Source organism: Euwallacea similis, chromosome 35, assembly GCF_039881205.1.
Source record: "Euwallacea similis isolate ESF13 chromosome 35, ESF131.1, whole genome shotgun sequence".
Taxonomy (NCBI): Eukaryota; Metazoa; Arthropoda; class Insecta; order Coleoptera; family Curculionidae; genus Euwallacea; species Euwallacea similis.
Genome location: NC_089643.1, coordinates 1,357,987 through 1,378,699, shown reverse-complemented (window position 1 = coordinate 1,378,699; position 20,713 = coordinate 1,357,987). Strand labels below are relative to the sequence as shown.

General features: G+C 38.1%; 1 protein-coding gene across 2 annotated transcripts in view; it reads right to left on the bottom strand.

The window, feature by feature from the left end:
- Positions 1-6,938: 6,938 nt before the first annotated feature.
- Positions 6,939-20,713, bottom strand: part of LOC136418553 (fap1 adhesin-like) — a 35,639-nt gene continuing 21,864 nt past the window's right edge. Inside the window, exons 9-11 of one of the 2 annotated variants that reach the window (XM_066404649.1) lie at positions 19,570-19,688; positions 17,625-18,008; positions 6,956-17,233 (exon numbers count right to left, since the gene is read on the bottom strand). In XM_066404649.1, coding sequence (XP_066260746.1) covers positions 8,463-17,233; positions 17,625-18,008; positions 19,570-19,688 — 9,274 coding nt within the window. In that variant the 3' untranslated portion in view covers positions 6,956-8,462. Of the gene's footprint in view, positions 17,234-17,624; positions 18,009-19,569; positions 19,689-20,713 lie in introns of both variants that reach the window. The other variant, XM_066404651.1, reaches the window with a different exon arrangement.

Here is a 20,713-nt window from a genome sequence, read left to right as displayed (position 1 = left end):
GAAAATGCTGTGATTTAGACAATTTTAAAGATAAAACAATGAACTTAAAATCAAAATGTTTGTTAAGAAGGGCACTTTCCAACAACGTTTAAAAATTTTTAACACAAGTGCCGCAGTCATCCACAGAATGATTTAAAAAAATGATAAAGAACATGAATTTAGGTTTTTCCATTAATTTCCATGAATAAAGAAACAAAATCCATTTCTTTCATTTACATTAATAGCCAACAAGCTAGGCTATAAAGCATCAAAAAAATTATTGAATTCGGATAACTGCTTTAAGAGTTGTAAAGTTTCGAATTTGACAAAAAAATCGGGTGAGCCACTTTTTTTGGAACTCAGTGTATTTAACTAAATGTCCAACACTACTGCACAAGTGACAAAGGTCATAACAAAATATAAAATTAGGGTAAACTAGAGAAACACAAGCGACCACCGATTGCCAAGAACTTTTGACGATCGGGAGTTTTTTGGAACAGGGCAAATGTTATGTTTGAACTAAGAGCAGTATTGGGATCCTATTAAGGCTGTAGGAGTATAAAAAGAGAGTTGGAGAGGTGTTGAAGAGGCGTTGCGTGTTGTATGAGAGACTATATGAGACCGACTGAAAAACTTAATTTTCCCACCGAATATGAACCTCATCTTATCCATATATATTTTTACCACCTCATAGTCATACCAATTAGTGTGAATTATTAGTGCAGGGGAATACGGATTGCTTATCAATACGGTGCTATGAAGGTGTGAGAAAAATGATGGGTGAGAAGAGTTATGAGCGTGGGAAGAGTGTGGAATGTGTATGCATTTGGATAATGTAAACACTGCCCTTAAGGGTGATTAAGAAGGGTTTACGTTGGCAAAGAAAGAAATTTATTATTGGGTGAAGATGTTGGGTATTTTTCAAACAACGTTTTGATGGCAAATCTGAAAACGGTGACATATTTGTCACCGAAATGTTAACAACGGTTTTCCTCCAAGCCCTTATTAAAGAGTGAATATTATTCTTAGTTAGTATCAGTTGATAATAGTGTGCAGTTCCATCGCACCAACAGTTCCTACTAGTCTGCGAGGCATATTTTCCAGACAAAATAAAAGAAGAAAGAATTTATTATTCTGGATACGTTCCTAAAGAGGTTAAAGTTGGAAAATTAGCTTTTCTAAAATCAAAAGAAGGCTGAATATCGGGGCTCAATGAAAAAATTAGGTAGACTAGTATTAAAATTCACTGTCAGTATGGAAAGGTATTCATCTTTATCTTTACCAACAAGTGGAACCTTGTTCCTCGATATTTGCATTCTAAAGTTACGAGGATCAAACCCAAACGTCAACCCTTTTCATTCCAAATTCTCTTATACCCTCCTAATTAAAGCGTATTGCAAAAATCAGCCAGTAAATTATGTTTGAAACAAATCACAACACTATCCGCACTCTCTACGAATGAAGGAATGCGAAAATCTCCTAGTATAATAACATGCCTTGCGTTCTTTTCGATGAAAAAGGATAGACACTCTAAAAATAATTCGACTTGTACACTATTGATCGCTGGAGGAACATACAGTACAAACACATACACGCAGAAAAAATCAACAAAAATCTTACATCCTACAATAGCAGGGGCTGCAACCTCCGCCAGATCCAATCCATCGGCCTCGAAAGTATTGACATTATAAGATTTGTTTGATAATAGGGAAATACTCACCACATTGATTACGTCCAAATCTTTCTTGTAAGTCAGTTCGGTCATTAGAATTTCTTTGGCTATGTAATAAGACTTGTCCACTAGATGTCTGGTTTTTATTTTCCTTAGGTCGTTTTCTATATCGGCTATGATTGTAGTTGCCGTGGTGTTGGTTCCGTTCGACGTCTTCGAGACTAAATCCAAGAAATACAGGGTGTTAGTGAAATAACTTTCCTAAATTTAACCAGTGATTAAGAACATCATTTTGAACAAAAAAGTTCCTTACAAGGGGAGTCGAAAACCTAATAGTTTTTTCAAAAAAAAATGTCAAAGTCGGTAACCGAAAAGCTATGATAAGGTTTAAAATTTGAATAAAATGTGGAAAAATGTACTTGACACATTTTGGTTGTTTCACGTGTAACAAAAAAACTTAAAATTATTCAACAATAACATTGCTAAAAGCAATTGAAAACTTAATTACTTACTTACTTAATTATTTACTTAAGCGGTAAAAAAAACGTGAGTGGCAACGCCGCATTGAACGTTACCGAGGAAGAGAAGTTTATTTTCGTTATGGTTGTTTTTATGGCCCTTATGAGGGCACTCATCCACGTTGCGGGTGAAGTGATAAGGCATTGGATTGCGCAGTAAACAGATTGACTTAGTACCTCAATAGTACATGAGTTATGTAACCATCTGCACTTTATCTCATTTTATGTGACACATGATCCTGGGCAAAGATGCCTGGCGCCATGGACATGTGGAGCTCATTAGTGACCATCAAGAAGAGACAAGACAAAAACCACTCTTATTTTTCAAATTTGTCATGGACTGTATGTCCTTCCATACTTTTAATATTTTAGTGTGATTTCGGTCTCGTTGAATGCATCTTCTGTCGGTACACGCAACAGATTATCCGCAAAGTTAATTTGGGCGAACTTCAAGTGATTTTATTCTGACTTATTAACAGTACCTAAGTGACAATGTATTCTGTACGCGAGTATCATGACATGCTTTTGATCTATGTAGAGACGTTACAAAATTCTGAAGAAGTTAGGCGCATTTACGGTAATCCTTATCCAGAAAGAAAACTTCCAGCTCGACAAACATTTGTGCGAGCTTCCCAAAATCTTCTGGATACAGGGAGTGTTGTTTCTTTATATCAAGGACACGAGGTCGACAGAGAGAAGTTGGTTCTGAAGCCGAAGAACAAATTTTAAACCTTGTTCAAAAGAGTTCAACAAGGAGTACCCGGAGTAGAGCATGCATAGACTCAAATGGTGAACATTTAGAACATTTAATGTACCAAAAACAATAATAAATTTGTGTTTTTGAATGTGATGTGAGTGGTGTAAAATGTGTAACGTATCATGTTAAGCTAATTAAAGATAATAACAATAATTTCAAGGTAAATGGATTTACAAAACAATAAAATAAGAATCATACAATTTTTAAATTCCATGAATTTAGTGCATTTTATTAAATATGTACTGTAAAATCTATCAGACCCAAAAAAAACGTGTAAAAAGCAAACCCACTTCGTGCGACTACTTAGGTAGGTGTGAAAACGAAATAAATACGAGGCGACGTTACCAATTCTCAGAAAATGTTTTTTTGATTTTCCAGGGAAATGGTTGTATTTACGACCCGTGTCGTAAGGAACTTTTTTGTTCAAAATGATGTTCTTAATCACTGGTTAAATTTACGAAAGTTATTTCACTAACACCCTGTATACAGGGTGTTTTTTTTTGGTGTGCCTACCATTGCTATCTCCGAAACGGTGAGAGTTACAACTTCGATTAAATTTGACTAAATTGGCCGCTTATGGAGCTGATTAAGGAAACCGCTGCAAGGTTGCCACATTTTCAGTAGTTTCCTAGATATTTGAAAAAGTATGAAAATGGTCCAAAACAAAATTTCAATCCCTCGTATTTCGTATACTATTTGTGACAGAAAAGAAGTTTAAATTACAAAGTTTCACAACTTTTTACTCTCTACAAAACGACACATCGAACGTCATTGTACAACTTTTAGTAACTAAGTAATCGGTATCAACTTCATTATTTTAAATACGGGCCTGGAATTTTTATTTAATCTTTCGAATGCGCTTTTTATTCCTGACAGATCCATGTATAATATGTTTACATTTATTAACGTTTCAACCCGCATAATTCATCATAAGACTATTTTTTATTTACCTTTTTAAACTACATTATGTACTAGGTCACTATGGAAACGGTTTTCTAACAAGTTTGACATTTATTTGTCAATAAAGTTATTTTTAGATTTATTTAAACCTAACCGCTGAATAGGAAATAACGGCCCAATATTATGGCCACTTCGTTCTCCCGATATGACTCCAATGGATTTTTCTATTTGGAGAATAATTAAAGGCAAAGTTTATAAAACCCCACCAGAAAATATTGACGACTTAAAAAATAAAATTACTTTTGCGTTTCAAAGCATTACACCCAGAACACTTAGAAGCATCCAGAAAAAACTAATAAATAATGTACGGTTATGTCTAAGTGCGAATGGGAGACACTTTGAACATTTAGGATAATTATAGGTTAATAAGAAAGAGTATGTAGTGTAGTTTAAAAAGGTAAATAAAAAATAGTCTGATGATGAATTATGCGGGTTGAAACGCTAATAAATGTAAACATATTATACATGGGCCTGTCAGGAATAAAAAGCGCATTCGAAATATGAAATAAAAATTCCAGGTTCGTATTTAAAATAATGAAGTTCGATATGTCGTTTTGTAGAGAGTAAAAAGTTGTGAAACTTAGTAATTTAAACTTCTTTTCTGTCACAAATAGTATACGAAATACGAGGGATTGAAGTTTTGGACCATTTTCATACTTTTTCAAATATCTAGGAAACTACTGAAAATGTGGCAACCTTGCAGCGGTTTCCTTAATCAGCTCCATAAGCTGCCAATTTAGTCAAATTTAATCGAAGTTGTAACTCTCACCGTTTCGGAGATAGCAATGGTAGGCATACCAAAAAAAAAACACCCTGTATACCGTGATGTGTTATGAACACTGCCGAACCCTTACCATTAATACTATTCATCAGTTGTTCCTTTTCGTAATTCCTGGATAAGCTTTCGTCCATCTTATTGGTAAGGGTGTAATTCGCGTTCGAGACCTCCAGCGATAAGTTCGATAAGTTACCGTTTGCCGTCTTGTAAGTTGGCGTGGACGTATAAAAGTTATTGTTGTCGATAGCGTTAAAGGAGGAATCGGTTCCGTTCCGCTGCTGGTTTTCCTTTTGATCATCTGCAAGGAACTAGAATTATATACTTTTAAGTAACATTCTTAATCTAAGCATGCGTATGGCCGACTTAACAAGGTACGTAAAATCACTAAAACTGTGCTTAAAACATCACTGGATAAAGTACTCATAAATAATGTCCTATAGGTCCTAGAAAAATAAAGACATTAACATGCAACGATAAACAATACCACATATTAACATCCTACCAAAAATTGCAAAGAGCTCACCTGTAAAAACATCCCATTTTCTGTTCTTTAACTAACTAAGAATGTTAAATAATACATGACTTTATAAGAGTTCTCATGTATTTCATTGCGGTTTTACAATACTCTCAACGTTACAAGTGCTTAAAATTGTTCAATTCATAAATTTAGGAGGTGCACATGAAAAACTCGAATCCTTTTATCAGACGAATGCGGGGAAAAAAAGATAAGTCCTTGCGTTTACCCGAAACAAATTTGAAAGGCTATTTAATTAACACGTGCTGAATTTTCCGTCTACAATAAGAAGAGTTTAAATTCTTTAAAACCAGAACAATATGCTAAAATTATAAAAACCTAACAGCGTTGTAAAACTAGTACAAATCGCTTTGTAACGAGGCAACATCCACTTATCTCTCGTAACAAAATCCATTATAGGGTCAAAAATATGTACAATTGCTACTTCGCTAGATATTTCATTATAATAACAGATAACTAGGTATATTAAATATCACAAAAATTAAAGAGGGTCGTCCTTAATATTAGTACGTTAAGATTCATTGACTACTACATATAGAATTCAAGAGATTATTTGTTGGAACCAAGACGAGCGAATGCTGGGTGTTAGGCCTTGAAAGTATTTATGATACTAATCGTTTCATGCTTGCCGCCATTTTATTGTAATAATTTTGCATTAATTGAGGCGGTTGACTAAAGTTAAAAACCAATTAGGAAATGTTCTGCACAATTTTGAGTGTTTCTCCAAATTTTAACAAAATGTTGCTCCTTGAAATAGGTCTACTTTATTCTTATCGAACAGTTATACAAGATACTCTGCTTTAAAATGCTGGCACAGGAAACCAAACCACAATCGGAATAACCATATTGTTATCTATTAGGTTGTTCGGAAAGTAATTTCGTTTTTTCCCGACAGAGGATTTAATGGTATTTTTTTGCACTTAACCTCACACTTAAGCCATATAATTTTTATATGCTTTGAGAGCTCATATAACAAGGCTTGTGTGTGAAACATTTCAATTAATTCTACGCAGTAGTTTTTGGTTGGTGCCCTTTTAAATATGGAGAGCGATAAGCAGCATTTTCGACATATCCTACTGTTTTACTACAGAAAGGGTAAAAATGCTGTTCAAGCCAGAAAGAAATTGACCGATGTGTATGGAGAAGGTGTGTTGACAGTACGCCAGTGTCAGAACTGGTTCTCTAAATTTCGATCTGGCAATTTTGATGTCGAAGATGCACCACGTTCGGGAAGGCCGGTTGAAGCTGATAAAGACGCCATAAAGGCATTAGTTGATGCGAACCGTCGAATAACAACACGTGAGATCGGATTGAAGTTAAATTTATCGAATTCAACAGTTTATGACCACTTGAAAGGCCTGGGATTATCCTCGAAGCTCGATATATGGGTTCCCCATGTTCTCACAGAGAGAAATCTGTGTCGCCGCATTGACGTCTGCGATTCGCTTCTCAAACGTGACAAAAATGATCCGTTTTTGAAGCGCATCATTACTGGGGACGAAAAATGGGTTGTATACAACAACGTCAAACGCAAGAGGTCATGGAGCAAAAAAGATGAATCGACTCAAACCATTTCCAAAGCCGATATTCACCAAAAAAAGGTGATGCTGTCTGTTTGGTGGGATTTTAAAGGAATCGTTTTTTTTGAGCTTTTACCGGATAACACAACGATTAATTCGGAAGTCTACTGCCAGCAGCTGGACAAACTGAAGGATGCACTTCAACAGAAAAGACCCGAACTAATCAACAGAAAAGGTGTAGTGTTTCACCAAGACAACGCGAGACCTCACACAAGTTTGGTCACTCGCCAAAAGCTTTTACAGCTTGAATGGGACACAATGCCACACCCACCATATTCTCCAGACCTGGCACCATCGGATTATTATTTGTTCCGGTCACTCCAAAATTTTTTAGACGGTAAAACTTTCATCTCAAATGATGAGGTCAAAAACCACCTCGATCAGTTTTTTGCCAGCAAAGACAAAAAATTTTATGAGCGTGGAATTATGCTACTACCAGAAAGATGGCAAAAGGTGTTGGACCAGAACGGCCAATATATAATTTAATAAAGCATTTGTTTATTATACGAAAACTGTCATTCATTTTCACATAAAAAAACGAAATTACTTTCCGAACAACCTAGTACAATGTGACATGAGCAAATTTATTCTTCTGGTGCTAAAAGTTTAACACATAAAAGCAGCTAAAAATTGCTGCAAAATAACAATTAAAATTTCAATCGTTTCTGGAAGACGAGAAATCATATTTGGCACTAACAATACTGATAGTAGATTTTGATTATTTGGTTTTTCTTACTTGGTTCCTACACAAGTACGTATTTTTATTAGACTTCGTAAAACAGTTATAAAAACTACTAATTGATGTTATGAAAATAATATGGTTTGCTTCCACAAGAGTCAAAACCTGCCATTAGGAGTCGCAGCTGTTATCTTAGCTTGAGTTAAGATATTTGGCCGAAACATCGCACTTCAATAATAACAAAATAAGAGTTATATGCAGGAAAAAGTAAATGTGAGCGACATTGGATAGCAAATTAAAAATAATATTTTTTCCTTATTAATCGATAGGTAAATTTCGATTTTTTAAGATCATGATGTTTATCAACCCTGTGTGAAGTCCAGTTCTGTGGTATGTGTTCATGGGGCATTTCAAGGCAACTAAATAATCGCCTTATCATCATTCTACAAGTTAGCTTCAATATTTATTCGGTTCAGCTTAATAATTTTCTTCTTCCGTGGCAAATTTCGCCTCTTGTGGGACAAAGCTAAAGTGTATAAAAAATGCAATATGTACTATCGAAGAGGTTGCGCATAATGTTTTAACTATTACCAATGTGATTAATTTATAAAAAAACCCACTGCAGATTAGTAGTACGTGCACCGAAACGTTGTAATCTCAAAAACATTGAAAAATATCGGTTCAACTTAGGCACGAAAATTTAAAAGATAATTTTATCGTTATTTGAATATTTGATGAACATTCGATGAACACATCGCGGGAAAAAAATTAATATTTAATAATTCAGAAAATGCTTCATAAACCTATTATTTTGACTTTCAAAAAACCTACTTTGGTTTTTTCCATTTTGATTCCATCTCTGCTCAAATCAACAAATCACAACGAACCCAAAGAAAATCAAACACCCGTACAACAAGAGCACGAAAGCAACAGGACCGAGAATCAAACCGAAAACCATCAAAAAAAGCAAAAAGTTGGCCTATAAAATGGCTAGTCTATTAAAATCAAATATGCGGTGTGGGATCACTTTCGAAATCGTCCTCCAACAATGGCGGAGGAATGGAACTGACGTCAAATCCCTCTGAAAATTCGTGTCTGTCTTCTTCTTCTCTCTCCATTCGAAAAATATCGGATCCAGACTGAGAATCCCCATCTGGGTAATATCCTTCTTCGGTGTTGTAGTGTCGGGAGTCGTGAACTAATCCAGATTCGTACTGAAAATTGGAAGCCATTTCCTCCATGTTCCTCTCTCTGATGTACTCGCTATACTCCGTCAAACCATGCTCATGCTCCACATAAAAATATTCGTCTATAACATGCTGATCTTTGTCGCATTTGGCCTTGTTCCTCTGCTGTTGCAGCTGCCGTTTTCGCCTATAACCCCTTCTTTCTCTCTCAGACTTGCTTTTGGGGGATTCCACCGAACTAGTAGAGTCATTTTCACTAGGAGGACTCTTGGCATGGGTCAAACTTCTGGAAACCGGTCTTTTATGAATTCTAGTCAGAGGCACTGTCGCAGTCTTACTCATGGGAACTGGACTAGTCCCCGTTAAGGGAGTACTCTCGCTGCTTAAACTACTAGAGTAGTATGGAGAGCACTTAGCCAGTTTCAAATTGACTTTAACAGGCCTATCTGTGCTTTTAGACATGGCCGAGCCAGCCAAATGGTACTTCTGCAAATACCCTTTTTTCTCTTTATCATATCGTTGAGTGTGTACAGTTTTATGCTCTACAGAGCTACTACTCTTATCTGTATCTGACTGCACTTGCACTGGGATTATCATTGGCCGTTCAGTGCTCTTAGTAAAAAACTTGGAAGAATTTGTACTTAAATTGGAAGAAAAAATTGAAAAATCTTCTGAAGGGATGTTTTTGGGACTCCTCTGATCTTGCACAATGTCCTCAATATCAACACTAGATCCCAGTCTTGTAGGCGCCCTTTCTGGGATTGAAGTAGAAGGGAAAAATTGCTGTGCTCCTAAAGCTTTACCATCCGGACTGGGCCAATCAGATATGCTCGGTATTAACTCAGTCAGAGTACTCTCCCCAGTAGATGCTGTACTCGATAATTTCTGAAATGGATGACTAACGCTTTGCTGCTGAGCTTTCAAGGTACTGCTCTGAGTCGAAGACCACTCAGAAATGCTTTGGGCTATATCAGTAAGAGAGTTCTCATCGCTCTTTAAACCGGAGCTGCTCTTGGTAGTCCCACTATTACTGGACAAATTCTGGAATTTCACAGTATTAGTGCTATTAGACCACTCAGATAAACTTAAAGCGATGGAAGTATCTTCAGAATGTGAACTATGGGTGCATTTAGTGGGTTTCAAAGCAAACCTTACGGTTCCATCTTCAAGATTGGTCCCCATTGAGCTTGTGCAGTCCTCCTCGCTATAAGAACTATGCGACCCTGCAGGAGAAGTTTTCCTATCACTTCTGGACTCTTCAGAATTGGTACTTCGTCTTAAAGCCGTCGGCGGCCGCAATTGCTCGCTGCGAGGAGCATTATCATCAACATCCACAAAAACATCGTCATTCAAATTAGAAAGATTCAACTCCTCATCAGAATTCGACTCTTGAGTCTTTTCCTCTAGAATTATCTTAATTCCACTTGGTCCCACGCTACAACTTTGACTATCAGACAAGCTCTCACTAATATGTTCGGAGACTGCGACATTCTCATAAGTATGTGTCTTCTCCATGTCGAAATCTACAGTTCTATAATCGTCGCTGTTCGAGTCGTTGTCGTAAGTGCTATGAGTGCTTGACTCTACAGTCACTCTACATGCCTCCTCTGCTGGGGAGATGTAGTAAGTTTCGATATTCTCTACTATAGGATCTTGCACACTTGATGGAGGGCTGGGCCATTGCTCAGAATCCTGGCTTTTTAGGGAACTTCGCAGTCCGAATGTTTTTGGCAAATTTTTACTGGGCGGTAGATAGAGCTGAGTAGTAAGCTGTACTGAGGTATCTGAGCTGGGCAGTTCGTGCATAGCCAATAGAGGTTTTTGAGTGTGAGAAGGAATATCTGGAAGAGGCCAATCTTCACTTTCTTGACTGCTTTCCTTCTCTATTCTCTGATGCTCCTCAAAACACTCTTCATCTATAATAGTATCGTCAGATCCCTGTCGTTTCAACCTCAAACCTCTCTCTGAGGTAATAATTTCTATATCATCCATTGACAGTTCGGCCATTTCGGCAGATGTTCTCCTATCGTCAGAGATCTGTCTTTGCAGTAAACTACTGAAATTAGGAGCAATATCAGTACTAGGTTTATCACTATGTCTACTTAAATCCTGCAGCTTGCTAGCCTTGCTAGCACTGCTGCTGGCGAAACTCATAGGTTTCTCGTTGGTAGGTGTCTTTTTCTCGTCGTAAACATGATCATGGCTTGGAGACTCAGAGCTAGCACTCACTTGTGGATTGCTCGATGCCATGGATTCATCGTTCATGCTATCGCTCTGAGTGCTCGCCTTAGTGGAATCTTCCTCTAAACTGGATTTTTCAGAATTGGTGCTTCGTTCGGATATTCTGGACAAAGTACGAGATAAAAACCCTCCTCCTGAATACGCCCCGATAATTTCAGTGGCACCAGCTAATGACGTTACAGAGGGATATTTGAAGTTTGCAGGGAAATTGGCCAAGTCCTCAGGGAGCTCTGTACCTGACACGTCATCAGTCTTGTAGTATACATCTGTCATTGAAGTAAAATCACCTGAATCTTTGCACAAGAAATACTCGTGTCTTTCTAAATCCTGGTCGGGGGGTAAGAGATTGTCGTCGAAACTTTCAGAACCGCTGCTATCTAAGGGAAACGGCTTCCAGGTGGAACTGAGCTCCTTGGGAATGTCCCCAGACTTCTGAGTTCTGACAGCTACTCCCAGACTTCCAGAGCTCGATTCTGTATCTAAAGAATTTCTGGACTCAGTAGACAATTTCTCTACAGACAATAAATTCGGTTTATCCAGATTATTACGTCTGCCCAACGAAAACGAATCTTCCATAGAAGATTTTTCTCCTGAAGACAACTTCTTCGATAACTTTTTATGTAACTTCTGGCTCAATTCTGAGTCTTGAGACCACTTTTCCTCAAATGGATAAGGTTTTTTGACTTTCTCATTGTCTGAGTCTGTGGTCTCTTTCTGCAGTTCCTCTATAGTGGCCAAGTCTTTAGGAATTTCATTTGCCTCATCTGAGCTTGATCCATCTAGTTTTTGAGACCCTTCATCGATGGTAAAAGCGCGCCCTAAGACACAAATTCTCGGGCTTCTAGGACTCCTAGGGCTTTTAGGCTCGTCGGGTGAATGCGATGATGCTTTATCCAGTTGCTCTTTTGTGGCAAACATTTCAATGTTCTGGCTCAAACCTATAGCTCTCCCTAAAGAGCAGCTGACGCTAGATTCGTCGGTTTCTTTTATGTTGCTAGGACTTAGCTCTTTTTCTCCACTAGTCCATGATCCAGTATCACTAGATTTTGATTGATCAGAAGCTCGTTTTATGAGCTTCAGCTTGGATTGTTTATTACCTGCCTCAAGTAGGTTCGATTTTTTAGCTTCTAACTCCTGTTCAGCACCTTTTTCTGGAGAATCTAAAGTTGCGTTATCATAATCCAAGGAGCTTTCAGCACCTGCATATTCTTCACATTCAACGGTCATCCAAGAGGCTGTGTCTTCAGACCTGCTCCTCTCAGCGCTTAGTTTTAATAAGGCATCTTTGTGATCAGTCACAGTCACCATTAAGAAATTCGTATCCACACCTTCGGGTCTCAGGTCACTTACTTCGGTTAAAGATTCATCTTCACTAGTTATTCGTACCAGGCTTTCAGGCACTAAAGTGCTATCATCTGAGTCTTTTCTCCTCTTTTCCAGCTTACGTTTAATAAACTTGCTCACTGTATTAGACGCCTTTTGCATCTCTGCCATAAGTTCCTTATCTTTATCAGACTTACAAGACGACTCCGCAGATTCATCAATGTATTTAATGTCTAAAGAATTGCCAAAACTGAGTTTTTCAGTGCTAACTGAGTCGGAAGAGCTTTTGCTTTTGGTGTCCATTTTTCTCAAATCTGGGGGTTTCGGCGAGGAACAACGTTGCTCAAAAAAATCACCCCCGGATTGGACAATTTCGATATGCTTTAGTTTCTCGTCCTTTTCTCCAACAGATAACCAAACATCTAAACTAGTACCCTCTAAAATTACATGGTGCTCCCCGATAGGTTCCGTATGAATATCCGCAGTAACAGTCTCATGAAGGGCGTAAGATTCTGGAGAGGCTTCTTCAAGTTTGTCTCTCTCAGTTATGCTTTTAATTGTTTCAGGTTTAAAATCAAATTCTGTTGATTTGTCAGCTTCGTCCTCAGATTTACTACGCTCCAAATCCAGGCTTTTGCCCATTCGTTGAACTCCTCTTTCTAGGTCGTTACCATTTAAATTCAATTCCAAACTTTTAGTCAGCTTCTTATCCAGCTTTTTATCCAGTTTTTTAGGACTTTTAGTGACTATTATAGCTTCCTCTAGAGAAACATTTGGTTCAATTGTATTAATGCTGATCTCTAACTTTCCTCCTCTTTCTCTAACTGTTTCCTCAATTTGAGGGAATACTGGTAATACGTCTTTAACTGGGCTCTTTAGAATTTTGGTTTGTTTTATCGCTGTCTCATAAAGCATTTGCTGAAGCTTCCTGCGTTCGGCTATAACTTCTTCGCTTTCCTCTTGACTCTTTGTACGCTCCTTACTTCCCAACCTCTTCAATTCTAATTTTTCCAATGACCTAGCTTTCTCCTTTGGAATTGTTCTTCTACTAGGTTCCATTTCCTGGCTTTTAGTTCTCTTAATCTCTGGTAAAGCCAATGATGATTGGGCTGACAATGATTTGTTTCTATCATCATCACTTTTTACTTCTGACTCGGCAGATACTGCTTTTTCAGTAAACAGCTTATGTGTTTTTTTCAGGTCTTTTATTCCTTTTTTAGATTCAATTGAGCTGGACTTCGGCCCTAATGGGGGTTTTGTCGCGGTTCTATCATCTTTGGTTGAAATTACTGATTCTGAGACTTTAGGCTTCAAAGATTGTTTACTTGAGGATTGTCTTGATAACTTAGGTTTTTCCTTAACTCTAACATCCTTTGAAAGTTGAGGCTTCTTACCAATGCTTTCTTTAGGGGGTTTAGGAGGAGCGAGTCCTTTTGGTGGCAGTTTTGGTTTAGTCTTTACAGTGATTTTCACATTATTAACATCAGGTACTATTTGATCGCTATCCCCCAATGACCCTTCTTTCACTACTCCTCTAGGTTTCTCAGAGACAACTGGGAAAGTTTGTTCTGGTACAACACCATTTCCAACAATTCTCTTAGAATCCCCTGTCTCCACGTCAGATATTTCGGTAGAAGTGGCACTTATTAAGTTATCTAACCCACTCTCCCTATCAGTGTGATTAGGATCCTCTTCATCTACTGTATCATCTTTGCTTGAAAAGGAATTTAAGGGGGGTAGTTTAGCAACAGGAATTATAGGGGCGTCTAAGCTCCTTGCACGACGGCTGGGCAAAGGAGATTCTAGAGCTTGTTGTTTTTGTAGGAGAGTCATAGCTGATCCTTCTGAGAGGTTTAAACGGGCGTGCGCAAAAATAAGAGGGCTCTGCCCTTTGCTCCTCAACGAGGGTGACATTATCTCAGTTATCTTAGTTTTCGCAGGGACCTTTAGATCTCTTAAATCATTTTCGATCTCTGCTTGAAGCAAAGCTTTCTCTCTCGCACGCTCATCGTCTATAGTAGTAAGTTCGTTGTCCGTTGCTTGATCTTCCTTTAGAGTTTCATCTAATGACCTATCTCCATCTTCCTTATCTACTTCTTCTAACGTTCTTAAAATTTCAGTCGGTTCTGCGAAAACGGCTTGAAGATCTGTAGTTTTTATATTAAATTCATCCTCTGAACTAGGGATTGAAAAGGACCTTTCCGAAATTCGTCTTAATTCTGTTTGCTGGGCATTCGGATCTAAGCCATTAAGAATATCTTTATCAGTTTTTTTCCTTGTAGTTGGAGGTGAGCCCTCAACCTCAGTTGAGGACATTGTGTATTGCAAATACTTTCTCTCAGACTCATATTTAAGTATAGATTCCATTTCTTTCCTCATTTGAGGAGGAGAAAACTCCATTCTTGTAGGAGTAGCTTCGGCACTTCCAAACACATCATCCGAGTCTAAAGACTCATCGTCAGAGCTAAACGAAGTAATCCTCACTTTGGTTTTATTTGTTTTGCTTCCTTTTCTGCCAGGCTGCATTCTAGGTTTAATAATCCTTTTGGGTTTTATCTCAGGTTTTCCCTTGTCCAAAATTTTGGCCTTAGAGGGTTCTATTATAGGTTTCTTTTCCTCCAGTCCCTTTTGCGAGACTTGAATAGTTTTTTCCTCAATTTTTGAATCTAATTTCAAATGTCTAGAATCAGGTTTAATGGCAAGCCTTTGCAAGGGTTTCAAACTCTCAGTTCTGGAGCTGGTTGGAGAGTCACTTTCTATTTGACTGAGTTTTGAATTCAAAGTTTCGAGCACTAACGGGTCGATGTGGGTAATATCCCTTTTGGGACTTGATATTAGCTGAACAGGAGGTATAGTCTTATCTACTTCTAAAGTAACTGGATTAACTTTTGATAAATCAATGTTCTGGGTAAATAAAAATGATGTCTCAACTCTGCACTCTGGAATATCAGTTGAAGGTAAAGTTTTGACTCCTTCTTTATCACTTACATATCTCTTAATATCCTCTTTCTGCGAAGTACCGTTCATAATATGTCTCTTATGAAGCACATAGGAAATATCTTCATCTTTAGGAGGCAAGTTAATCAAATCCGCTTGGTTCTTAGCTCCCAAGATTTCAAACTGGCTCTTAGGCACCTCAAACTTAGTCTTTTGGCCTTCAATATCCCTCTTCAATATATCAAAATGCCCAAATTCGGCAGTGGGCATTTCAAAATGCATCCCCTTGTATTTTGTAATCGGAGGAGCACTGGGGATTTGCTTATACAAATAATCTTCATCACTAGACTCTGCAGGAGTTAAATCTATTGATTTTTGATGCATCAGAAGCAGCCTTCTGGAGTTATGATTAAGTTTTTGTCTCGCCAATGAATTGGGATCTGATTTAGTTCTTTCGATAGGTTGATGAAAAGGTAAATCGTGACATATTCGAGGTTCAATCTCCATGAACACCTCTCTGTAGCTTCTGACTTCTTTTTTAGCGACTGAAGAGTCGATATTGGGCACAACACTGAAACCGTGATCGCTGAAATCGCTGCTTTCTTGTAGTGATTGAATTCTATCCTCATCGAAACTAAATATGTTGCTTTCGGATTCAGTTGATCGTTGCGCTCCAGAACTGTTTACATGCTTAACATCGTCGATTTCTGTGGGTAAACCTACGATACTTTCAGGCCAAATGTGTGTAGTTTTAGAGGGAGATGGCTCGCTGAGGCAATGCAATTTTTCCGCTATCGGAAAGGTGTTTTGCTCGATGTCTGAGAGGATTTTATCCACTCGAAGACTTTGCTCAGTTTCGACTGTGTACATGTGCCCTGAATCTAAATAGACATCTCCAGAGAAATCGGGGTATGCTGGTAAAACTGAATCTGACGGTATGTGCCTTTGTTTTTGAGTACCGTAATTCCGTTCAAAGCTAATCCTTCGATCATAGTCAATTTTCTTCATATACTTTACGTCTTCTTGCTTCGTCGATGCATCAAAATACTCGCTTTTAGACTCTACACTTGACGCTCTAGAATCAAAATAATGCCTCTCCAAGTTGTCAGCGCTTCTGTTTTTTCTCAAAGATTTTTTAGTTTCATAATCGCTCTTGGACTCTTGGCTGGAAGTTCTTGAACCTATTCCGCAAGACTTTTTCAAGCTCTCTTTGCTTGATTTAATTGGCTTGGCTTCATAGTAGTCGCTCTTGGATTCAGTGCTTGAAGTTCTCGAAGATTGCTTGAATTGCTTATAAAAATTCCCATCAGATTTTCTAGGGGTGATTTCTCTGGGGAGATCTCTAGGATCTTCCATTAGGAAAATATCGTGGTCACTGACGCTTTTAAATCTTTGCCTAGTTCCACGCTCCGAGTCACTGTCAGAGGGCATGTAATTGCCCGAATCGAGACTACAACTCCTTGTGTTAAATGGTCTCGGTTTCTTATAATCGACCGAGGTGCTATCGTCCGATTTCTCAATCAGCTCGTAGCTGTCATGGGACAAATCCTCCTGCGAATCCCGCAAATCATAATTACCAGGGTCCTCAACCGACTCCTGCGAATAGGATGCAGTCCCAGGAAAACTACTCGAGTATAATTTCGCAGGGGGTGCCATTATGTCCTGCTGAATTTCTAAACTACTATCGCGCGAACTAGCACTATACAAAGCCCTATGATCGTCGTATATGGTGATGGGCGAGTCCTGTTTGCGCTCATCCAGACTCACCACCGTCTTTTCGAGAGGCTTCGGGGACTTCGCCCTGCGTTTAGCTTTGCCCGTCTCCTCAAAACTAAAGTCGTACAAGTCTCTACAACTAGCGCTGCGCTGCCAAAGCTTTCTTTTAGCGGGGACACTTGTCGGCTCGTAGGAATACTCCATGGGGCTTTCCGGCCTGGGCGAGGGACCTAGGTCGTTTTGGGACTGAGTCTGCGAGGGAAGGTAATTGTCAACGAACGGTTGAGATGACGGGATGGGGTGGTCCAGGCTGCCCTCTGATTTGTGACTAGAGGGCGTCCGCGAAGTAATGTGAGTGTGAATGATGATACCTAGGAAAGTTAGTAAAAAGGGTATCGTTAGTATGTTAATGGGGAATTTGGGGGAGGGCAAAATGGTGGAAAACTGAAGGAAAATAAGTGGACGAGTAGATAAATGTGGTTGATAAATAAAAGGAACTACGTGCGCTTCAAGTCATAAACAAAATAAATTGTAGGTATCGATTAAACTTCTGGCAAAAATACAACAAAATTCAAATAATTTTAAAGGTTATTTCAAAATTGAGTATTTTGAAAACGCAAAAAGTTTTCGTGACCGAAAACAACCCTTTGTACGTTTTCTCCATATGAAAACCCTCTTTAAAATTACCTTAAAAAATAGAACTGTTCCATTTGTCCAAAATTTTATACTGACAAGATTTCTACTAGACGTATGTGGACTTACCGGTGTCTGCTCTGTGAACAGCCGCGCGCACGGCGAGCGGAGACACAAGCTTCCGATTGGCTGTGACCGCGGAGATGGGCGTGCCCTTGTCCGGCGAACCCAATGGGCTCGCGGTCGCAGAGCTCGCGACCGACCCCGACCGCGTCTCCGTCGGAGAAGGCGAGCTCATCGTCGGAACAACAGCCGGCGGCCGAGGTACCATAACAGTGGCCTTGGTACTGGTACTGGTGGTGTCGGTGACCGAGGTCCAGGATGTAGCTGTGCCGAGGGGGCGAGAGACTGATCTCGTCGTCGGAGAAGCCGGGCGTCCGCGGACCCCACGTGCCTCCGTCCCCGCTGCCGCGCCCATCGAGCCCAGGGACGCTGAGAGTTTGGATGCTTCCACTACAAATTTATCCATATTCGTTATCGTTTTCCACGTTAGTATTGAATGAAGGATAAAAACCAACGTTTTCTCAAAAGAAACTAAAAAATCTACTGCAGAAAATATCTCCCTTGAGACTTGAATTATCAGTGTTGATAAGCCTCTAAAGTAGGTATTCTTTTTAACATAAGAATCATTTAGTTTTTATGGAAATATCCATGGAATATCTTACTGGTAAAGTTATTAGGAGTTTGAAAAATTGGGCCGTAATCGTAAACATTTTTAGTTTCAAAAGTTGCCTTTCGTTCTCACCGAAATATCTTCAATTAACTCAAGTTTTTACTCTTACACGTAATGGGGTCTTACACCTCAACTAATTTGGTGTTGATAGGTACAAAATTTTGAAAGCTATACTTAGTCAAAATGCGATATAATCATTTCGTGTTAAAAATCGCAATTTTGTTTGTACATTATAAAATAAAATAAATAATTTAAAAGTACTTCTCCGCTAGGTTTCTACATAATCAACATGAAATGAATGAATCAAATGAAGCGTTACCTGTACTGCAAACGAGCGTATTTTTATACAGTGTACCCGAAGACTTCAAATTATTTCTAATTTATTTTCAGAAATAAGGCGCGGTTTACCAATCGACAAAAAGAAAAATAGGTATAAAATAATAATTTTTCAAGGCAATATTGATTGAAGTATTAAAAAAAATTTATAACAGCCTTGTAAGAAGAAAAAAATACGGTTGATACAATATTAATGGAACCTGTCGAAAGTACTATTTTATTCTAATTATTTAAATGTTGATTATTTTAGCGCATTAGTGCAAAATTCAAGCTACGATCTTATATAATATTCCGTCTGGTTCTAACTCCAATTTTAAGGTAAAAACCCCATTTTAATGTTAGTTACATCCAAACATCTTGGGACGTACTTTTTCATCTAACCATTCTAATTTTTACTATTATTTCTACTGGAAAAACATTTTTGAACACATTTGTGAGCCAATTAATTAATGATCTTCGAAGAAGTCTTAAACCCCCACTATCAAAATAGTTGTAACTTGAGTAAATTGTGATCAAAACGTCTCAGAATTGTTAATCTAAATAGAGCTTTCTGTCAACTACTTAAATCAACCCTCACATTAAATTTAGCAACTAATTAACTTACCGATATGTCTACTCTTACAAAAAACGAACGGGTAAACAATTTACGAAAATGTGAGCTAATACTAAATTTGCACCACAAACTTTCTTCTAACAAGACACTAATCAAATGTGCCACTTGCCTCAAGATTAACAACTATAAACACGATTCAAAACGCCGCAAAGGTTAACTAACGTGTAAATTTCAATTTGGTAAAACTCTTCTTAAACTAAGCATAATTAAAACACATACGCCGCCACCATACAAATTAAAACGGCTGACCTAGGACCTTACGCATTATTTGAATTCAACAATATGGCAACATTTCTTTACATCAAAAATGCATTTCTTAGAAAGATTCGGAGATGTTATGTTAAAGCAGCATGTTAAAACCAAAATAAAAAACAAAAAGGGGGGTTACCTACCGCTCAAACTGCTGGCAGCCAAGGGAAGGAGAGGGTGAGCGCTTATGCTGTTCCCGACCGCACTTGTGTGCACGTTGGAGGCGCTCGAGTGCGCACTCGAGTGTCGGAATGAGTGAGACCTGGGCAAAGGAACGAGGAAAGTCAATTTAAGGTCTTTAACATTTAAACACTTAGCTCCTCATGCCAACAAATTAATATATTCTCTCTTATTGAGGAACAGCATCATTTTCAGAGTAATTAACGAAATTAGAAACATAGTTGAAACAAGGATTCTAAAAAATAAAGCTTGGACGAGCTGCATTCCTCATCAGCTATGCAAAATTGGCGTATATGGAAGCCTAGGGGGATTTTAGTAGTGGTGGACATAATATTTTTAACCCTTTGAATTAAATACCTGCTTTGAGTTTACCTACATGGTGCTCCCCATTCGATGTACTCTAAATTTGGTAGTTGCAGTAAATTATTAAAAAGAAATTGCTGAATTGAGGTGCATCACTTTAAGAAAATTTCTACACAAAGACTATAGAGTAATATAAAAGTAATAGAAAAAAATTAATCATTAATAAGAAAATTTTAAAACAGACAATTTGGCAAAGCAATACTATACAGCTCCACATTACATGATTCTCTCATTTCTGTGCAATTTCCAATTCAGCAATTCAGAAATTTGCAGCAAAACACCCATAAATATTTAGGTAATTTTCATTGTTATTGTGAAAGGGTTTATATAATATAACATTATAGCATTTCAAGATTAAATGGAAGGAGCGATAATGTATTGCTTTGCAAGTACCCTTCCTCCTTCCCTTGACAAGCAATCTCGCAAATTTGATCGAAATTATGTCGCAAACAGCATTGTGAAAGTAGTTACGGATTTATGTTCAAAAGGCTAAAAACAAACATGCTCCACACGCCACAAAAATACTAATTAATGTCGCAATGGGTCGTTTTAGATGAATATAAAGCGATAAGCAGCTATTTGGCTTTAACTTCTACAGAAGGCCGAAATGAAATAGACCTACTGTGGAAATATCTTCCAATTTGCAGTTTCTTAATATTGGCTTATTTAACTACTTATTACCGATTTATCTTGGCAAAATTGTACCTTTTTCCATGATAAAATTGCCGTTATGCCAAACGGCTT